The 21,181-nt window shown below is 47.8% G+C and overlaps 2 protein-coding genes across 2 annotated transcripts; one reads left to right on the forward strand and one right to left on the reverse strand.

The window, feature by feature from the left end:
* Window positions 1-8,143: 8,143 nt before the first annotated feature.
* LOC124695442 lies at window positions 8,144-9,088 on the forward strand. Its single transcript, XM_047228291.1, has one exon. The coding sequence runs from the start codon at window positions 8,144-8,146 to the stop codon at window positions 9,086-9,088; it is 945 nt and encodes a 314-aa protein (XP_047084247.1).
* Window positions 9,089-11,544: 2,456 nt separating this feature from the next.
* Window positions 11,545-14,980, reverse strand: LOC124695445 (50S ribosomal protein L11-like). The gene is made up of 2 exons (XM_047228292.1): window positions 14,813-14,980; window positions 11,545-12,238 (listed from the first exon to the last, which is right to left on the reverse strand). The coding sequence occupies exon 2, from the start codon at window positions 12,217-12,219 to the stop codon at window positions 11,749-11,751; it is 471 nt and encodes a 156-aa protein (XP_047084248.1). The 5' UTR covers window positions 12,220-12,238; window positions 14,813-14,980; the 3' UTR covers window positions 11,545-11,748.
* Between the last annotated feature and the right edge of the window lie 6,201 nt (window positions 14,981-21,181).

Raw genomic sequence — 21,181 nt, forward strand, 5'->3', positions numbered from 1 at the left:
TTATCCTGTTCATATTCGAGTCGGTTTGTCTCAGCTCCTACCACTGTTCACTATAGTCATCTCCTCCGTGTTCTTCGTTATCTTCGTGGCACGATCACTCGTCGCCTTTTCTTTCCCCGTTCCGGCTCTCTCCGGCTCCGGTGCTATTCGGATGCTACGTGGGCGAGTGATCCTACGGATCGTTGTTCGCTTTACGCTTCTTGTGTGTTTCTTGGTGGTTCGCTTGTTGCTTGGAAGACGAAGAAACAGGTCGCAGCTTTCCGTTCGAGTGTTGAGGCTGAGTTGCGGGCTATGACTTTGTTGATTGCTTGAGGTGACTTGGTTACGGTGGTTGCTTGCAGATTTTGGGGTCTCGTTACGACACCCACTCCACTTTTGTCCGACGGTACAGGTGCTATCAGTATTGCACGTGATCCGGTCAAGCATGAGCTGACCAAGCATATCGGTGTTGATGTTTTTTACACACGTGCACAGGTACAGGATGATGTTGTTGCGGTTCATTATGTGCCTTCAGATTTGCAGTTGGCGGATTTCTTTACGAAGCATGATTTCTTACTCTCCAAACTCAGTGTTGTGGATCCACCATGAGTTTGAGGGGGGGTGTTAGATGTATATATTTGTCTATTGTAGTTTCCCCATATGTTAGGGGGCTTTCTGCATATGTGCACCTGTACATGTACTATATATTGTGGCCTTTGGCCCCCTGTAATACAACAAGCATATTACTCTAACAGGAACGACACCTAAATGGTTGCTGTTAATTACGAAACATACCACTAATCCAACCAAAAAATAATTAGTTGTTGTTAATTATGATTTTAAGATTAAAATACCATTATCCACTATTAATTACAATTTCAAGATAAAAGATTAAAGTTTAACCTCATTCAATTCTGCTCTCCAATTCTCCCAACCGCACAAAAAACCGATGTTGATCACGATTTTGAGATTTAAAACGCTATTAGGCGTTGTTAATTATGGTTTTCAGATTAAAATAATTATTTGCCATTGTTAATTACGATTTTGAGATAAAATATTAGTTTAACCTCGTTCCGTTCTGCAATCCAATTCCTCAAACCGAACAAAAAAACGTTACCATTGCGTTTCACCTCGTTGTCCAAACCGAACACGGGGACGGAACCATTCCATTTTCTCTGAAACGGAACCATTCCGTTCCATTTCACGCCGTTCCATAACCGAACACACCCTAACTGAAGATCAACGAGGAAGTAGCAATCCAAGTCAAAAATTCATCATCTAAAAAAAGTCGAAAATTCATGACACTTGCTTTTCCTGCCACTAATATAACTCAAGATATCAGCCTTGTAACTGCGAGTAAAAGTCTGCGATACCTAAAACCAAGTTCAGTACAGCAATATTTCACTTCTCAACCAAACCTCTTCACATGAAAGCATTGCAGTTGCAATTTGAAAAAGATCAACACTATGTTTATGTTACAAATATACAGAACATGCAACCTGGATTAACTTGGTTACGAAAATGGGAGAATGGGAGATGCTTAGTGGGATGCTTAGAAAAATAACCACCGATGCTTATTTGTACTAGTCATGAGTTGCTAGGCACCTCTCATGGGCAAATAAGAGCATCTCCACCGGCGCGCCCCATAGCGGTCTCGATACCGTTTTGGGGGCGGGCAGCGAAAATGGTTCGCACCGGTGCGCCCCAAACGGCGCCGGTCAATTTTCGAGCCCAATAGAATCGCCAGTAACTCCGTGCCGGCCCCTTCGCCAAGGGCGCGAATCGGGCGCGCCGGCGCCTCGCGGCACGTCTGAAAACGAGTGTGGGCTCCGCCTGGCAGCCAGACACACTGATTTCCCACCTCCTACCCACGCTCGAGCTGACTCCCACCCCTCTAGATCGCCACCGTCGTCATCGCCGCTGCGCCTCCTGCTTGCAATAGACACCGCCGCTGTCTAGGAACCGCTGTCCATCGACACGGCCGCCACCCCCTCGACCGGCGGCCTCTGTTTCGCCCGGAACAGAGCTCGCCGCCACCGCGGAACAACCGCCCCGCCCGCAAGTTGTTCGTCTGATTGCCGCGATAGACAACGACGACGAGATGATGGTGCAGCTGTTCACGGAGGAGCAGGACACTCAGGCTGTTCGGCGGTAACAGCGGCAGCTGATTCTGACGAACATGATGCGCGTTCGCCAACCTTTCTTCGTCATGCCTCGGCGCGGCGGCTCAAATCCAGGCAAGAGTAGGAACATCAACCGGCATCGTCAAGCCGGCGCAATGCTGCTTGATGCCGACTACTTCAATGACGACGTGACTCATTCACCGAAGGAATTTCAGCGCCGGTTTAGGATGAACAAGTAGCTGTTCTTGAAGATTGTCCACGGCGTCAGGGAGTACGACAAGTACTTCATGGCCAAGAAAGATTGCACAGGTTTGTGGGGCTTCACCTCAATTCAGAAGTGCACTGCTGCAATGCATTGTCTTGCATATAGAGCTTTTCCAGATACAGCCAATGACTACCTACGGATGGCAGGGTCGACATGTACAGAGACTCTCTACAGGTTTTGACGAGCCATCATAGCGGTGTTTGGTAAAGACTATTTGAGAGCACCAAGAGAAGATGATACAACTCGGATCCTGCAAAAGAATGCAGCAAGAGGGTTTCTTGGGATACTCGGAAGCATTGACTGTGTGCATTGGAGCTGGAAGAATTGCTCTTTTGCTTGGCAGGGGATCTACAAGGGGCATACTGGTGAGTGCAGTGTCATTCTTGAGGCGATGGCAGACCATGAACTTTGGATTTGGCATGCATTTTTGGCATGGCAGGAACAAACAATGATATCAACGTACTGCAGCGCTCTCCGGTGTTTGCCAGGCTAGCTGAGGGACAAGCTCCTGGCGTGAACTTTGAGGTAAACGGTCACGCATACAACAAGGGGTACTATGTAGCTGATGGTATCTACCCGACGCATGCTACATTTGTGAAGACAATTCCGTCTCCATCAAACGAGATGGAAGCCTATTTTGCAACATGCTAGGAAGCAGCACGCAAGGATGTTGAGCGTGCTTTTGGGGTGCTTCAGCAGCGTTTCGCCATTGTCAGGTACCCTGCTCTCACTTTGTCTAAGGCTCAGATGTAGGAGGTGATGAACACCTGTGTGATCATGCACAACATAATCATTAAGAGCGAGCGCGACACACCTGTGCAGGATGATCAACCATTTGATTATCAAGAGCCACTCGCTGAGGTAGAGCATATACGCCAAGAATAAGCCGCTTTTCTTCGTATGCACAATGAAATTTGAGATGCAGATGTCCATGCACAACTGAAGGCGGATCTAGCTGCGCATTTGTGGGTGAGGAGAGGAGCCGCCAACAATGCATGATTTTATTTCTATTTGTTTAGCTGTATGAATAATTTAAGTATTATTTGTTTGTTGGGTTGTATGAATAATTTAAGTACTATTTGTTTGATTGATTGTATGAATAATTTAATTCTATTTGTCTGATTGTATGAATAAAATGTTATTGATATGTTGTTTCAAAATATTGTAAAAATAAAAAAAAAATTGCACACCTGATCACCCGAATACACGGACACCACTCACCAAAATACGGAAAATACCAATGCTACCAGGCCGTATCTGCTCGGCCGGCACAAACCACGTGACACAGTACCAGTCCACGGCGAGTCCGATCGCCATCGCCGGCATCACTGTCTATCCAGGTAGCTAGGGCGATTTGCACAAAAATAACCCTTTTGTCAAACTATAGCACAGACTGACCCTCCGGCGAAACTATTTCACGGATCTAACCCTTTTGTGTGGCGCCCCTCTCACGGGCGCCACACATGCCCATGTGGCTCCCCTGGCGCTGGCGCCACACACCCATCCGACGTGGTCCCCTCGCCGCTGAGCTGGTGCGCCCATCCAACGTGGCAGCATGTGTGGCGCCCCTCCCAACGGCGCCACACATGCACTTGGAATCCCCCAAAGCATACTGTGAGACAAATCCTCTGGGACTTAGCCGTTTTGCGAGGCTCGATGTGTGGCGCCGATGCCACGGGCGCCACACTAGCATGTGTGGCGCCGATGCCACGGGCGCCACACATCCACTTAAGTGTGGCGCCCGCGCCCGCGCCCAGCCCGACCCAACCAGTTCTTCTCTCTTTTCTTCTCTTCTCCCAGGAAACCGCCGCCGCCGCCCGACTCCCCTTCGTCCCCCCCACCAAATCGACCAAGCAATCGTCAGATCCGGCCGGCCAAGTCCTTCCTCCTCCATTCCTCAAGGTATTCCCCTTCGATTCCCTCTGATTCGTCCACTATTGTTGGTATATAGTGATCGTGCAGCTGAACTTCGTGGTATTCTATTCTCTCACTAACTAGTACATCATCTACATTGCCATGTGGTCGCTTCAATTGTGTATGCTATATTTGTCACAGCGGAAGGAGATCGAAAAAACAGCTGAGGAGTGCGAGGTTATGTGGGAGCAGAGCGGGACAGATGACAAGCCTGTCGGACCGTTGCGGTATTTCATTAAGGTATGATCACCAACTTTGAATGTACGATACTATGATGTGGTGGATTTGTAACCATGAACGGGATGACGCAGAACACTGCATGGAAGATGCGGCGGTTAGCCAACTTGCTAGGTTGCCGGGAAGCCGAAATCGCTACATCTTCCTCTTCAGAAGAGCGGGAGGTATGGACTATTTTGTTGCTGTCAAACATGTTCTTCCTAATTTCAACTTTGTAATCTCATGTGTTCGTGTTTGTGAAGATTCCTGAGGACGAGCTAATTCTGAGTCAAGCCATACTTCCAAAGCGTACCTCGAAGCAAGCCTCACGGTCAGCTTACCAGTTGAAGCCAAGGGTCCAAACCGGTACACTCCGGAAGATTATGTCAACCGAGGAAAGAAGGTTGTCACTGAGGAGGATGAGGGGCCGCGGCGGAGATCAGCTTTGTCGAAGATGAGGAACGACGAGCCGTTCTCTTCAGAGGAGGAGGAGGAGGAGGAGGAGGAGGAGCAGCAGCAGGAGCAGCCACGACAGCGGACGAAGAGGATGGCCGTCCGGAAGCAGCCCGCGAGGACGGCACGTCGAGGACGACACTAGGATGTGCGTCGTATTGTTGTGAACTCTTCATAAGTTTCGAGTTGTGAACAATGTCTGTAATGGTACTTGTTGTTTGAATTTACTTGCTACGATGTGGACTACATCTTCTGAGATTGCTACTTGTAATGGTACAATCGTCAGAGATCGACTTCTATTGCTTCCGAGCTGAACTTCGTGGTATTCTATTCTCTCACTAACTAGTACATCATCTACATTGCCATGTGGTCGCTTCAATTGTGTATGCTATATTTGTCACAGCGGAAGGAGATCGAAAAAACAGCTGGAGGAGTGCGAGGTTATGTGGGAGCAGAGCGGGACGGATGACAAGCTCTGTCGGACCGTTGCGGTATTTCATTAAGGTATGATCACCAACTTTGAATGTACGATACTATGATGTGGTGGATTTGTAACCATGAACGGGATGACGCAGAACACTGCACGGAAGATGCGGCGGTTAGCCAACTTGCTTGGTTGCCGGGAAGCCGAAATCGCTACATCTTCCTCTTCGTAAGAGCGGGAGGTATGGACTATTTTGTTGTCGTCAAACATGTTCTTCCTAATTTCAACTTTGTAATCTCATGTGTTCGTGTTTGTGAAGATTCCTGAGGACGAGCTAATTCTGAGTCAAGCCATACTTCCAAAGCGTACCTCGAAGCAAGCCTCACGGTCAGCTTACCAGTTGAAGCCAAGGGGCAAGGGTCCAAACCGGTACACTCCGGAAGATTATGTCAACCGAGGAAAGAAGGTTGTCACTGAGGAGGATGAGGGGCCGCGGCGGATATCAGCTTTGTCGAAGATGAGGAACGACGAGCCGTTCTCTTCAGAGGAGGAGGAGGAGGAGGAGGAGGAGGATGAGGAGGAGGAGCAGCGGGGAGCAGCAGCAGGAGCAGCCACGACAGCGGACGAAGAGGATGGCCGTCCGGAAGCAGCCCGCGAGGACGGCACGTCGAGGACGACACTAGGATGTGCGTCGTATTGTTGTGAACTCTTCATAAGTTTCGAGTTGTGAACAATGTCTGTAATGGTACTTGTTGTTTGAATTTACTTGCTACGATGTGGACTACATCTTCTGAGATTGCTACTTGTAATGGTACAATCGTCAGAGATCGACTTCTATTGCTTCCGAGCTGAACTTCGTGGTATTCTATTCTCTCACTAACTAGTACATCATCTACATTGCCATGTGGTCGCTTCAATTGTGTATGCTATATTTGTCACAGCGGAAGGAGATCGAAAAACAACTTGAGGAGTGCGAGGTTATGTGGGAGCAGAGCGGGACAGATGACAAGCCTGTCGGACCGTTGCGGTATTTCATTAAGGTATGATCACCAACTTTGAATGTACGATACTATGATGTGGTGGATTTGTAACCATGAACGGGATGACGCAGAACACTGCACGGAAGATGCGGCGGTTAGCCAACTTGCTTGGTTGCCGGGAAGCCGAAATCGCTACATCTTCCTCTTCAGAAGAGCGGGAGGTATGGACTATTTTGTTGCTGTCAAACATGTTCTTCCTAATTTCAACTTTGTAATCTCATGTGTTCGTGTTTGTGAAGATTCCTGAGGACGAGCTAATTCTGAGTCAAGCCATACTTCCAAAGCGTACCTCGAAGCAAGCCTCACGGTCAGCCTTACCAGTTGAAGCCAAGGGGCAAGGGTCCAAACCGGTACACTCCGGAAGATTATGTCAACCGAGGAAAGAAGGTTGTCACTGAGGAGGATGAGGGGCCGCGGCGGATATCAGCTTTGTCGAAGATGAGGAACGACGAGCCGTTCTCTTCAGAGGAGGAGGAGGAGGAGGAGGAGGAGGAGGATGAGGAGGAGGAGCAGCAGGAGCAGCAGCAGGAGCAGCCACGACAGCGGACGAAGAGGATGGCCGTCCGGAAGCAGCCCGCGAGGACGGCACGTCGAGGACGACACTAGGATGTGCGTCGTATTGTTGTGAACTCTTCATAAGTTTCGAGTTGTGAACAATGTCTGTAATGGTACTTGTTGTTTTAATTTACTTGCTACGATGTGGACTACATCTTCTGAGATTGCTACTTGTTGTGTATGTTCATGAGATTGCACCTTGTGTTCTGAGACTGCTACTTGTTGTATGCAATGAAAACTGTTGGAGTTTGGTAGGATTTTTCATGGTTTTAACACAAGTCAACGTGTGGCGCCCTTCCAACTGGCGCCACAAGTGCTTGTGTGGCGCCCGTGGCATCGGCGCCACACCTGCCAACTTATATCAAGTATTGGGTCGAAAACATCCAGGGGCTCCGGACGATAAGTCCTTAGCCGTTTTCGCGAGCCTCTATGTGTGGCGCCCGTGGCATCGGCGCCACACATGCTAGTGTGGCGCCCGTGGCATGGCGCCACACATCGAGCCTCGCAAAACGGCTAAGTCCCAGAGGATTTGTCTCACAGTATGCTTTGGGGGATTCCAAGTGCACGCCGTTGGGAGGGGCGCCACACATGCTGCCACGTCGGATGGGCGCACCAGCTCAGCGGCGAGGAGACCACGTCGGATGGGTGTGTGGCGCCAGCGCCAGGGGAGCCACATGGGCATGTGTGGCGCCCGTGAGAGGGGCGCCACACAAAAGGGTTAGATCCGTGAAATAGTTTCGCCGGAGGGTCAGTCTGTGCTGTAGTTTGACAAAAGGGTTATTTTTGTGCAAATCGCCGGTAGCTAGCTGCCGAGGCCGATCTAGACGGACGGACGACGGACACCAACCAAAAGCGCAAAACAACACGGGCCGTGGAGGCCGGAAAGGTCACCGTCATACCGCGCACCGGACGTGTGGCCGTCGAGCCGGAGGCCTCCCGCACCGTCTGTTCCGTTCCCCATGCGCGCGCGGCCGTGCTTCACATGGCCCTGCCTGCCGCCGGAGGAAGCCAAACCCAACCCGTTCATCTCCACCACGCAATCAATCTCCCGCGCCTCCATAAAACCCAGCCGCAACAACCAGCGGCGTCAGCAGCAGTGTCCAGTAACGAGTCTCAAGTCACGTCTGAACCCAGCAGCTCCTGCCAGTGCCAGTGCCAGCGGCAGACAGAGACCATGCTGGTCAGGAGCTCCTCCACACCGATCCTCGGCGCGCTGCACGCCTCCTCTGGCGGTGGCGGCCACTCCCCGGCCGTCCACTTCGCCGACTCCTCCCCGACGGTCGCCTACCACCCGCCCGCCATCTCCTGCAGCCTGTCCAGCGCCGGCGGCGGCGGATCGGACCACGAGCGCTCGCGCGGCAGCTGTGGCGGCGGCGGCCTACGCCGGGCGTGCTCGGACGGCAACCTCTCATCCCTCGGCGGCCGCGCCGACGACCACCACCGATCCAGGCCGGCCCCGCTCGAGACGATCCAGTCCTTCGCGGCCCGCGACGGGTCGTGGGACGAGGAGGACGAAAACGACGCCGACGACGACACAGAGCAGGAGATGAGCTTCGGGATGTTCGGCAGCACGTACACGCAGGAGCACCCGCTGTTCCTGGCGAGGGGCCTGGGGATCGACCGGCTCGGCTCGGGCCTGCTCCTCGCCGCCACCGACGACGGCGGCAGCAACGGCGGCACCGGCGGCACCCACCCGGTGGCCTCGGGCGGCGGAGGGGACCGGTCGTCCGGGATCGAGGCGCACTACAAGCAGCTCATCGAGGAGGACCCCTGCAACGGCCTCTTCCTCCGCAACTACGCGCGGTTCCTCTACCAGGTCAAGGGGGACCGCCGCCGGGCGGAGGAGTACTACTCCCGCGCCATACTCGCCGACCCCGGCGACGGCGAGCTGCTCGCCGAGTACGCCAAGCTCGTCTGGGAGGTGCACGGGGACGAGGACCGCGCCTCCGCCTACTTCGACCGGGCCGCCAGGGCCGACCCGCGCAACAGCCACGTCCTCGCCGCGCAGGCCGCCTTCCTGTGGGACACCGACGACGGCACTGGCCCTGAAGAGACGACGATGAGCTACACCGGGTTCCCCGCCGCCGCTCACCAGTCCATGGCTTCGGCGACCACCTGATCACCTGAACCTTGCTGCTGCTGCTGCTGCTGTCACGCTGAACCTGACGTTGATAGGCGGAGCTCGTGTTCTTGTTTCAGTACTCCTAGACCCCAAATAATTGTAGCGACTCATCATGGCCATGGCCTAGTCCAGCCTCTCTGTACTACTTCGTGTAGCGAACAAGATTCTCCTGTCATTTCTAGTGCTGCATTCCTTCAGAATCTCACCATTGCACTACGATTTGTTAAGCTCTGCCAGCCAAAATGCGGATTCACAAGTACTTTTCATCGAATTAATTTAAAATGAACAAAAGATAACCACATTTGGTATGGTCAGTTAAGCTCTGCCAGCTGAGGTGCAGATTCACAAGTGCTTTTCATCCAACCAAAATGAACAAAAGATTTCCACATTTCGTATGATCAGTTATGCTCTGCCAGCTGAAATGCAGATTCACAAGTTACATTTGGTACCACAGTAGGACGAGACAAGCAAATTGGCACGGGTAATCCAGATGCAATGAAAAAACTTGAGCTTATGTTAAGATCATCTCCAGCCGCGTCCCCCCAAAGGGATTTGGGGCGCGCCGGACAAAAAAACCGTTCCAGCCGCGTCCCCCAAAGCCCATTTTTGTCCGGCGCGCCCCATACGGTGTCCGGCGCCCCGAGCCCGTCCCCGTCCCACAGGGACGCACCGGGGACGCCGGACACAACGAAAAGCGAGGCGGGGAGTAGCGGGGCCGACTCGTCGCCGGCACAATAAATTTTTAACCTAACCGTCGCCTACCTCGCGACGTAGGTTATTGGCGGTGCGGTTCCCGCAGCCGACGCGGCCGACGGTGCAGGTTCCCGCAGCCGACGCAGCCGACGGTGCGGTTCCCGCGAGCGACGCAGCGACGCGTCCCGTCGCGCCTAGCTCTACGTGCCGGCGTTAATGCGCGCCACCGCTCCTCCGCCTCCTTCCGGCCTATAAAAGGGCCGCCTCTCATCGTCCCTCTCACACACAAACCCTAGCGCATCTCTCCCAAACCCTAGCCGCCACCATCTCAACAAGACTCGACGCTATGTCTGGTAGAGGCGGAGGCCGACCTCGCGGCCGTGGTCGTGGTCGTGGTCGTGGCCGCGGCGGAGCCGAACGCTCGCCGTCGCCTTCCACGCCGTCGGCTTCATCGTCGGAGATGGACGTGGAGCCGGACGTGCGGTTCGAGTTCGTCCTCGTCCTCGCGGGCGACCCGCGCGGCATCCGGAGGCTGCCGGACTCCTTCGCCGACTACGTCGCCGGCGACGATCGCCCGCGCACGATGCATCCGCGGGAGGCTGCGTGCGGCTACTACCGGTGGATCGTCGACGTGATCTACGACGCGCGCGGCAAGATGTACCTCAACATCGGCTGGGAGAAGTTCGCGCGGCACCACAGCCTCGAAGCCGGCTTCATCCTCCTATTCTCCTACTTCGGCGACAGGGACATGAGCGTCAAGGTCTTCGACGAGACGCGGTGCCGCCGGGACTACCACGGCGACGACACCGACGAGGAGGACGACTGAGTGTTCTTTCTTCGCAGCGAACACGTGCACGGAGGTTTCTGGATGTTCGCCTCATCAGTAGAACCAACAAGGGCACCATCCTCCCGTTGGATTTTCCAGTTTGGGTGACTGAGTGTGCCCTCGAGTGTTCTTTCTTAGCAGCGAACACAGGAAACCTTCGATGCACGGCCTAGTTAGGTTTAGTTTCTTTGCAAAATTTTATATTTGTGTCCACGACGGTTCAAACTATGTATTAGTTTGTGGAAAACCATGTGCCTAACTGGAAATTGAAATAAAAAAAGCCAAAAAAAAGTATTTTAAATGTTTGGAGGAGGCGTTTGGGGGACGCGGCTGGGGAGCGACGTCCCCCAAAGGCGGCACGAACAAAACACGTCCCCCAAACGCTCAATCCGGCGCGGTCTGGGGGACGCGGCTGGAGATGCTCTAAGCTCTGCCAGCTGAAATGCAGATTCACAAGTGCCATTTGGTACCACAGTAGGTCGAGACAAGCAAATTGGCACAAGTAATCCAGATGCAATGAAAAAACTTACCTTATGCTAAGTGAAGAATCAGGACAATATTCGCAACAGAAGCATACCTTGTTGGTCTGAAGTGTGAACACCACAGGGTGGTTTTCTACAGTTTCCTGTGAATTGCAGGTCCAGCTCTAATATGAACCGAGTCCCGATCTTCCTTTAAAATCAAAGGTCAAGCAACAATAACATTTGCAATTACACATTCCTTCAAAAAAAAAACATTGCAATTACACATGCATGTCTCATCACCTATCATTAGGTGGAGAAATCATTATAACTTCAAGCCTAAGATACCCAAAACAGAATTCAGTACAGCAATGTCTACCTTCTGAAGCAAACATCTTCACATGGAAGGCGTTGAAGTCGCAATTTGCAGTTAGACAACAAGTTCAGTGCCATCTATCTGTTCCAGAAGACAGTTCACAGAAAGCTGAAACTTTATTATTAGCCAACCATCGCCGAATGGCTGCATTTGAAGCAAAGTGCCACATACAAATTGATTACGAAAATGGAGGCATGATTTCCAAGGATGGAGCCTTTAAAAGAAAATCCAATACCTACTTTCGTCCAGGTCAGATAAAACCAGACAATTGCAGATCAAAGCAATATAACTACGATTGAGGCTAGTCCAGATCCTTAACAATTTCGATGCCCATGGACTTGGCCGTGCCGATGATGGATTTGGACAAGGCCTCGAGCGACATGTGCTTGCAGAAGGGGTCGGTCTGCTTCAGCTTCGCGATCTCGTAGACATGACGGAGCGAGAGGGATGTCACAATGCTGTGCCCTGGCCGGCCGCTCGCTGTGTCAATGCCTGCTGCTTTCTTGAGAAACCATGAAACCGAGGGTGACTTGACCACAAACTCGAAAGTGCTGTCCTTGTAGGCAGTCAAAGTGACCTGCATCGGAGTTTCTGCCTTGTACTTCTGTGTCCTGGCATTGAAGTCCTTGCAGAACGCCATCAGATTAAGCCTGTAGAAACCGAGAGCTGGTCCAACGGGTGGTGCAGGTTTGGCAGCTCCAGCGGGAACTAAGAGACGGATTGTCGCTAGAACAGGTTTCCGCGTCGCCACATCTTTAAGTGTTGTTGCCATGTTATTCCTTTTTTCAGATCTGCAGTAAAAACTCACGTCAATTAATATGGCAGGTTTGCTTGCAAACTGCTATCAGTAGCTAGCTAGTGGAACATAAGTAATTAAAATGAAGTTTCACTGAAAGAATATAGTAGTAGTTTAAAGTGAAGAGCAAACACAGATTTCTGAAACAAAATCTTCTTGGCAACGCAAAAAGGTTTCTGAAGTTAACTCAAGGTTTGTTAGTCCGCCTTCTTGAAAGTTATCACATGGAGAAGGTCCATGATTTCCCACAAATAATCGATGTAACAAATAATGCATGAACAGACACGAAACTATTGCAAGAATGTCCTCACACACAATAAACTAAGTGTCAAATTCATAGTTCCTCATTTGCATGACCAAGTTAACTCCAATCATTACTCTAAAATGATAGCCTTGTAACAAACACACCATAAGGCTAACATATGCTAAATACCCAACAATTGTATGTCTAAGCAAGGAATACAAACCTTCACGGTTACATGTCTGCAACCATTACTCTGCACTGAAGCACCATGTAACAAGGATTACTAGTGAGCCTAGTTTCTAGGGTACTGACTAATAGACTAGTCGTGACTAGAGCTTAGAGTCCAGCAGTACCTACTACAAACAATCCATGTAACGAAAAATGCATGAACAACCACAGACTGATTCAATAATGTCATACACATGATAAACTAAGTGGCAAATTCAGACTGCCTCATTTACTTTCCTGAGTTACCTCCAATCATTACTCTGAACTGATACAACCATGTAACAGACAAACCATAAAGCTAAGGTATGCTAAATACCCAACAATTGTATGTCTAAGAGAAAAATTCAGACCTTCATACATGTCTGTAGGCATTACTCTGAACAGAAACACCACGTAACAAGGATTACAAGTCGAGCGTAGTCCCTAGGGTACCAACTCGTAGACTAGTCGACATGTAGAGTCCACCAGTACGTACTACAAACATACCTAGTGCTGAAGTATATATTTTTTTAACTTAGTACTGAACTATTAATATACTAGTACAATTTGAAGGAGTGAAGAGGAACCGCGCTCCATCAATGCACTGTTTTGGTGCCTGCAGCTTCCACCACTACAACAGGTGGAAAGGAATGGGATTCCATGAAAAAAGACCGGAGAATGTGACAATTGCAACCAGAAATCAGAAAGTGTAAAAGGCAGTAGCATATTAGCAAAGGGAGAAGGAGAAGTTACTCAAATGCAGCTGGAACTTCCAACTTGGTGGCTTGCTACAGATGGTGGAGAAGCATAGCTAGGGGAGCTGGGGAGGAGCAGAGCAGTGGAGTAGACCTAGGGTAAAGAGCAGAACAGGACGGAAGAACAGAGCTTGGCAAGGAGCAGAACCCTGGGGAGGAACAGACCCACGTGGCCACGCCACCGGTGTTGCGTTCCTAATGGCGGCAGCGGCGGTCTGATGGTAGGCGGCTCGGTGTGGTGTCTGTAGAGGGCTCAGTATAAAGCTAGGTTTCCACCGGGGTAAGCCCAGTTATCCCTCACAGTGTCCTTTCCTCTTTGTCGCTTGACTCAAATCAGAGAGTAGTCTCAAGTAATAAAACCGACCGTTCAACTACACCTATGCGTGGAATAGATCAGCTGAGTTGACAGTCAAATAGCAACTGCACATTCACATTAAACACTAACTATCTGCAGGTTGCTTTCAAGTTTATTTAGTTTTAAAAAAGGTTGTCTGTCCCCAATTGCAAACAAAGCTGAAGCAGTGTATCATCTTTGATCACAAATTCTTACTGAAGTTATAAGTAATGGACAAGGCAAAAAAAAAAACAATCTATAAAGAAAAACTACTTGTACCTAAAAAAAGGGCATGGCGCAGCAGTCAATTTAACAGTCTGAACTATAGTAGTGACTGCTGATAGCACTAGCAACTAGACAGGTACAGGACAAATTTCTTCCTACATTCTAATGCTTCTAAAACCTGTGTACCAAATCTCTTGGCATGGAGGTACCTGAACGGATAAGATTTGTGCATTCACAATGAACACTAATTATCTGCGGGTTGTTTTCTCATATATTGAGATAGAAAAGAAGGCTATTTATCCCAAATCACATACAAATTTGAGACAGGCTATCAGTATCATCTTTAACCGAAATTTTCAACTGAAGTTATAACTAGTAGGTAATGCAGAAGACTTCTGGACACGCTTTAATATTGAACAAAAGGGCACAGAACTTAGGCATATGCACTTCACAGAATTTCAAGTCTGCTAACAACGAACACTCTGCGGTCTGAGTTCCAGCATGACGTTTGTGCAGATGCAATAAAGCAAATCCACACTCGGTGTGCATGATACAATTAGAACATGATACCATGAAGGGGATATGACAGCAGCTACCTTCATTTTGCCAGGTGCTACTGAAGACTAGTATGATAAATACGTTGCCGCATCCCACTGTACAATTTACATACAGTGGAAACATGTGCCAGCTCTACGGCATTCAAAATTATCAGGGATGTCCCCCAATTTTATTCGTTACGGGCGTGTACATGATGACAGGTTTGCTCTATGAGAGCTAGACAAGAGTTAAGCAAGGAACCGAAACCTGAGTTACAAATTCAGCAACACTAATCTGTGCTTCCTGCTCCCGCCGCCGGTGTCGTCCTTCCGCCGGCCCGCCGCCTCTTCTCCGTCCTAACGCACGGCACGGGGAGCACAAAACAGAGGTTGGAGAATGGTGGCGGCTGGGTCTAGAACCCTAGATCGGCGTTCCTTCCATTCGTCTGTGATTCAGCTGTGCCAACACGGCCGGGCTTGCAGTGAGAGAATGGGCCGCAAATGGGCCTGCTATAGGCCGCCTGGGCAACTATAACCATCCCGTCGCATAACCGGGCCGAACACCACGATGATCATCAAATCTATAATAACTAAATAGTTCATCCCCACTAACCTATTTCTCTTGACATGCAAGCTATCCATCTCAGCAAGCATCTCCAAGCAATCATGGCGTGCCATCTCAGCATGATTATTTGTACCCCGTAGATCTATATGAACACGACCAGCCATGCATGCTACTACAACCGGTTAAAAAAGAGTCCATGTTCATCTGCCGCAAAATCCAACAAACGGATCGTATTCTCTCCCCGTCTAAATTGATTACCAATACACCATTAATTTCCACCTACTTTTGCAATCACTTCGCCTCACATTAACAAGGCAGCTTCGGCCTCCTCATTATCCTTCAATTTCCTTTCAACTGACCAACTAATCTGTTAATATTCTGCCTGATGCACCTAACCTGTCTTTTCCATTTCCTCTCCACACTACCGATCCCTCCTTCACCTCCAACCAGAAGGAGCGCTACCTCCATGGCTCTCCGCCAGGCGGCCAAGGATTCAATCGTTGGCTATAGCTCTTGATGTCATGTTACCCGCAAAAAAAAAGACATCAAGAGGATGCACAGCTTTCACGTATGGAGTCATGTGGCACTGTCTATTGATTCCCAATCTTCATCTTTCTCTTTGAAGCTTGAACCAATTTCTGGCAAGAGTTGACACCTGCGTCATCTAATTCTGATTCTGATCTCTCTCTCTCTCTATCTATCTAATTATGTCCTTATGATTTTTGATGAGTTTTTTCTCCGTATCCACTTTGCAGGAAATGCATTGCGTCCGCAGTAATGTGATACCTTCTCGCTCGCCCCTCAAAATCAATGAACATCTCGTGGTCAAGAAAATCAATATTTATAGATTCAGTGGATTCCCCTATAATGGGTTAAGATGTTATTGGCAATCACTGCTTGATCTGTGCTCACCTTTTATTTGAGATTTTCACAAGGCCATCGATGCTTCTCCGTCCAACACGCTCCGCGCAAGAGCAGCTGAAGTGCTTGATGATATGTGCATGAGGCCCAGAAGTTATGCAATTGGTCAGATTTGGGTATGCAAGTATTGAGATACTTATTTATTATTGGTTCTGGGATCCATTTTTCTGGCAGTGGTTCTTCTCACTATCAAATGATGGAAGTTTATCTCCTTTAGAATCAAAACGGAAGTATGTCTTTCATCATCAGTCACCATGTTGACTGATATTTGATGGTCAGTTGGTTACACTGAGAATCTGTTGTGTGTGAGCAATTCATACAGAAATTATTGTCTGCACAGGGCTTCCACGTAGTCTAATTTCTCGACTTATTTTTTAATCGTACCTGTAACTGTATTACTGTAAGAAGTAGGGCTCCAAGTTGAAGCTACGTTGGTTCTGTATCTTATCAAACGCAAATCTGTTCTTCAAATTATATAAGTATATTTTTGGCCTGATGAGTTATATCTACAATTCTACAAACGGCAAACAAATATATCAGAACATCTTCTACCTGCCAATTTGAATGCATCTTAAAATGGATGCATGTTTTTCCTTCCAGAAGTTTCTTGCCATATACTTTTAGGTATGTATATCTTCCGTACATTCTTTCAGAAATCTCCCGATAAACCTCTTATTCTATTGGACGTGGAGTTTTTTTGAGGTGCGAGTCCATCCGATAGGACTGTTGCTTGCTGATATTTGTCATATATAATAGCAAACAACAAAACACATGCCAATGTTTATATTTTCTCGCGGCAACACAATATTCATTATTTCACCATGTTCATCATTTATCATAATAAGTTGCATATCATGTAAGCTATTGATCTATCACACTTTGTCATCCACAACCAGTAATCATTTTTTTATAAACATCGCCGTAATTGTAATTATATTCTATATAGTTTGATGATCTATAGATGATGACCTTCTAAAGTCTATTACTAAGGGATATAAATCGCATCAACAACTGATCTGTATACACTATTTTGAATTATTCTATTACTTGCATCCTTCCATTAGAGTGGTCTTACTTTTTGCCCAACAAAATTGTCAACTTGAGTTAAAGTATGCAATAACAATGGAAGCTGAGCGCACTCATGTTCTGAGTTATATGTAAAGAGGCCATATGTAAAACAAGTAATTACATTGTAGTTCACGACTTGAGTACGTTTATCTTTGAGGTTGCAAGACCCATTCATTTTCCTTAGCAATTTCTTGCTTTTCATTCTTCTTTTAATTTTTACTTTTTAAAGGGATTTGGCATACTGATGTTCCGCAACAACGTGCGAGGTCCTTGACCATCGAGAAAATATTTTTATTTTATTTTATTTAAATTTAAATGTATTTATACACTAAATTGGAGTGAGCATTTGGTGCACATGAGCACCAGTGCTCTCAATTTTTTAAATATTTAAAAAGTTATGTATATGTGTTTTAAAAAATCATCACATTTATTCCATGAATACATATATATATGTTCTGAATACTTGTGAAAAGTTTCGGTAAAAGTTGCATTGTATTTTGAACTACAGAAATAAAAACAAATTTATGGCTACGTATAGAGACGTATATTTGTTAGAAATTTGTCTGTATAGCTCAAAATATAACATATTTTTCTCCAAAATTTCTGCCGTGTCTTCGGAATGTTTATATGTATGTCGGTATTTAAATTCAAATTTTTTGGAGTTCAAATAATATGATTTTATAGCACCAGGAGCACTGGTGCTCATGTGCTAAAGACAATTTTCGACTACATTGCGTCTATATATATATAAGTTTGGATAAAGTTGAATTCCTTTTTGTGTGATTGAGGGAGTACTCCTTGGGACAATTACAAACGACTTCTTAACCTCTATCCAATCACATTCCTACCTAATCTATCAGAAACTTGTTTTCTTAGGGCAACTCCAGCTCTGATATATTTCAGACACCAAGAGTATCTGTTTGGATCGGATCGCTAACATAAAACTGCTTCTATTGCCTATCTTTTTTGGGTCGGAATAGACCAAAGGCCATGAAATAAATTTATATTTTTATAATATTAAATATATCGCAAAAGGTAACTTACATAGGGCCGATAAAACGATAAAATTTATATATAAATAAAATAAACCCTATCTCAGTAGAACTTGTGCCACTAGCTCCTAATTAATCCTGGTGGGCGAGCTCGATTAAGTCCGGCAGCTCCCAGGGACATTGTCTAGTATTGTGCCGGAGGTCCTGCTGTAGCTGTTAGAGGAGCAACGTTGGTGAATGCGTGGGTGCAGGCGCTTGTTGCCACGGTGGGCTTACCGGAGGAGTGGCAAGTTGTGCTAGTGCGGATTCCCGCAGATGGATGACGAGCCCCTTCCACTTGGCTAGTTATTCCAGCCTGCTCTATGTGATGGTCAGCTCGTGAGCCTCCTCCTCGCTGAGCTCGGGCGACTGAAGGGGGCTTGACCTCCTTCTTCATGGTCTGTCCATCAATGGGCCGTCATCATCGTCATTGTGGCCGTACAGGTAATCGGTGTTGCGCATATGGCGAAAAGGGCGGCATTGATGGTAGCGCATAAGCCCACATGGTCACCACCCGTCAATACTAGTGTGTAGAAGGCGAAGCGGGCGACGATGTTGCAAGGCAGATCCGGGGCCGAAGCGGGAGGACACACGCGGGTCTGTGGTGCTTCCTCGTTGATGCATTTTCCAGCTCGAGTTTGGTCGATAAGATCACGGCAGACCGCTAAGCTGGATTTTCCTCGTCCCCCTTAAAGATGATTTGGTTGTATGAAAATATCAGTTGCGTCTTCTCTCCTTCTCTTCTTGAATCTTGACCAGCTAGTCAAGCCACTCTACCTACCGGCTACCCACCCATATGGCCATATACAGTAGGCTAGACCAGAACCTTTTATCTTCTCCAGTTTTTGCAGCTGCAAACTTGGAAATGTTGCTCTTTTCATGACGAACAAGGAAAATGGCTATTCGCAAAAAGGAAAATGGCAGGCGTGGCCGGTTCCATTTCGAACGCATGCACAGTCTGCTGCACGCTCCTCCGTCAGCAGCAGGCCTTGCCTCTTGCAGCTGCAGGAAGTTTCCCATGCAATGAAACTTGCCGTTCCCTGCAGAGTTGGTTCGGTCACGCCTTCGGTCCGGTCCGGAACGACCCTGCGCGTTTGCTTCCGGAGGAAACTTGGCCGTCTTTGCTCCTCCAACGATAACTTCGCATGAATTCGCTCCAAACTTCGCCTCGAAGTCTCGCAGAAGAGGATAAGGTCTATATGCAACAAGGCGTTTCCGAGAATTCTATGATGAAGTCGAGTTAGCACTACTATTGTACACGCAGTTGAAGATGCAAGTGTATTTGCCATTTTTATAGATAAGTACGGTTCACAAAGTGTATCTATAGAGCATAAAGCATCGGAAGCATCCTGCCTCCCAGTAGTGGAAAACCCACAATCCCCAGCAAATAATTAATAAATGTAAAAAAAAATACTACACACTCTTCTTGAGAACAATTGGTAAATGTGAAAACCAGCTCTCTTCCACCAAGTATTTCAGAAAATGAGAAGACCACACACATTTTAGGACTTAAACCGTGTTGTGATTTTTCCTATACATAATTGAGCAGACCATTTACATAGGAAAAATAGAGAATAGCATTTTTTTTCAATTTATGTATGTTAGATGTTGTGATCCAATTCATATATTATCGTCGGTAGATATTGTTTTGCTAGTTTGTACATGTGCTACATTGACAGGATGTTGTGTGGTGATGACAATGGCATTTATGTTGCTGTTACGCTGCCATTGATGCCCTTGAGAGGGACTTAATACCCCAACGAATTTGTGGATGATTGCGATGATTATTGGATTTTCTAGGAATTCGTGGCATGTCTTGAACGTGAAAAAACATTTTGCATGAGAAGATTGGTGGCGGTGGCGATGATTATTGTGACCTTGTAAGGCGATTGTTGCCATGAAGGAGAACAAAATTTGGAAAGATGGGCAGAAGACTAGTTGCGTATTATTGTGGAGAAAGGGTAGGTAATGATTTGCATCTTATATCTAACATGTTGTAGTGCCGTGGCTTGAGTCATCAATTGTCTTCATCATCTTCATGCCTTTTTTGTCATTTTGTAAATGTTCATTGATAAGGATGTGGTGATTCGAGTCATACAATGTCATCATCGTCATATTTTGATTTTTTTGACGGTTCATATATGCATTCAGTTTACTGACTACAATCGACTCCCCTCATTTATGGTACATGAGACACACAAGTTTAAGTTGGTGTCTCTTCTCAAAGAATCTACAAAGTCTTTCTAGTTTTTAATCAATAAGCAAGTGTGTTTGCCATTTTTAGAGATAAATATAGTTGACAAAATGTATCTAGCGAGCACAGAGCGTTGGAAGCATCCCGCCATCCAGTAGTGGAAAGCCCAGAATCCCCTGCAAATAATTGATAAATGATTTAAGAAACATAATTCTCTTCATGGCAAAAATTTATAAATGTGAAAACCATCTCTCTTCACCAAATATTTGAGAAAATGAGAAGACCACACACATTTTACGACTTAAACCATGTTGCATTTTCTCCTATTCAATAACTGGGAAGACCACTTACGAAAAAAAGAGAGAGAATAACAATTTTGAATTTCTATGTGTTACATCAATTAGATGTTGTGATCATTCATATATTGAGAGTGGATTTGGTGACCGGGTGTATACGTGAGCACGCGATCTTTACCGTTAGATCTGCTTTAAGATACTAGCCTCACAAACAGAGCCAAACGGCGTCAAACCGTCCAAGTCGAGGACCCCGCGCACGAAGCCGCTGTAGCTAAGTACGGAGCCGGTCAGGGCCGTCCAAGTCGAGGAAGGTCAGGGCCGCCTGAGCTCACAGCCGGAGAAGGAACGGCGCTGGCTGGGCCTGTTGCAGCGGCACATGTAGCTAGAGGACGGCACATGTACCTCCAAGCTCGAGCTCTGCGGCGCGGGACTCTCGATCTGATCCCCTTCATGGCCTCCTTCGGTTCTTCCCCTATTTTTCGTAAGGAGACGCTCGCGAGAAGCTAGGTGAGACAAGGCCGGAGCCTGGCGGCGCTAACTCCGGTCGAGGTGCGGCCGGACT

This window comes from Lolium rigidum, chromosome 3 (genome assembly GCF_022539505.1).
Source record: "Lolium rigidum isolate FL_2022 chromosome 3, APGP_CSIRO_Lrig_0.1, whole genome shotgun sequence".
In the NCBI taxonomy this organism is placed as follows: Eukaryota; Viridiplantae; Streptophyta; class Magnoliopsida; order Poales; family Poaceae; genus Lolium; species Lolium rigidum.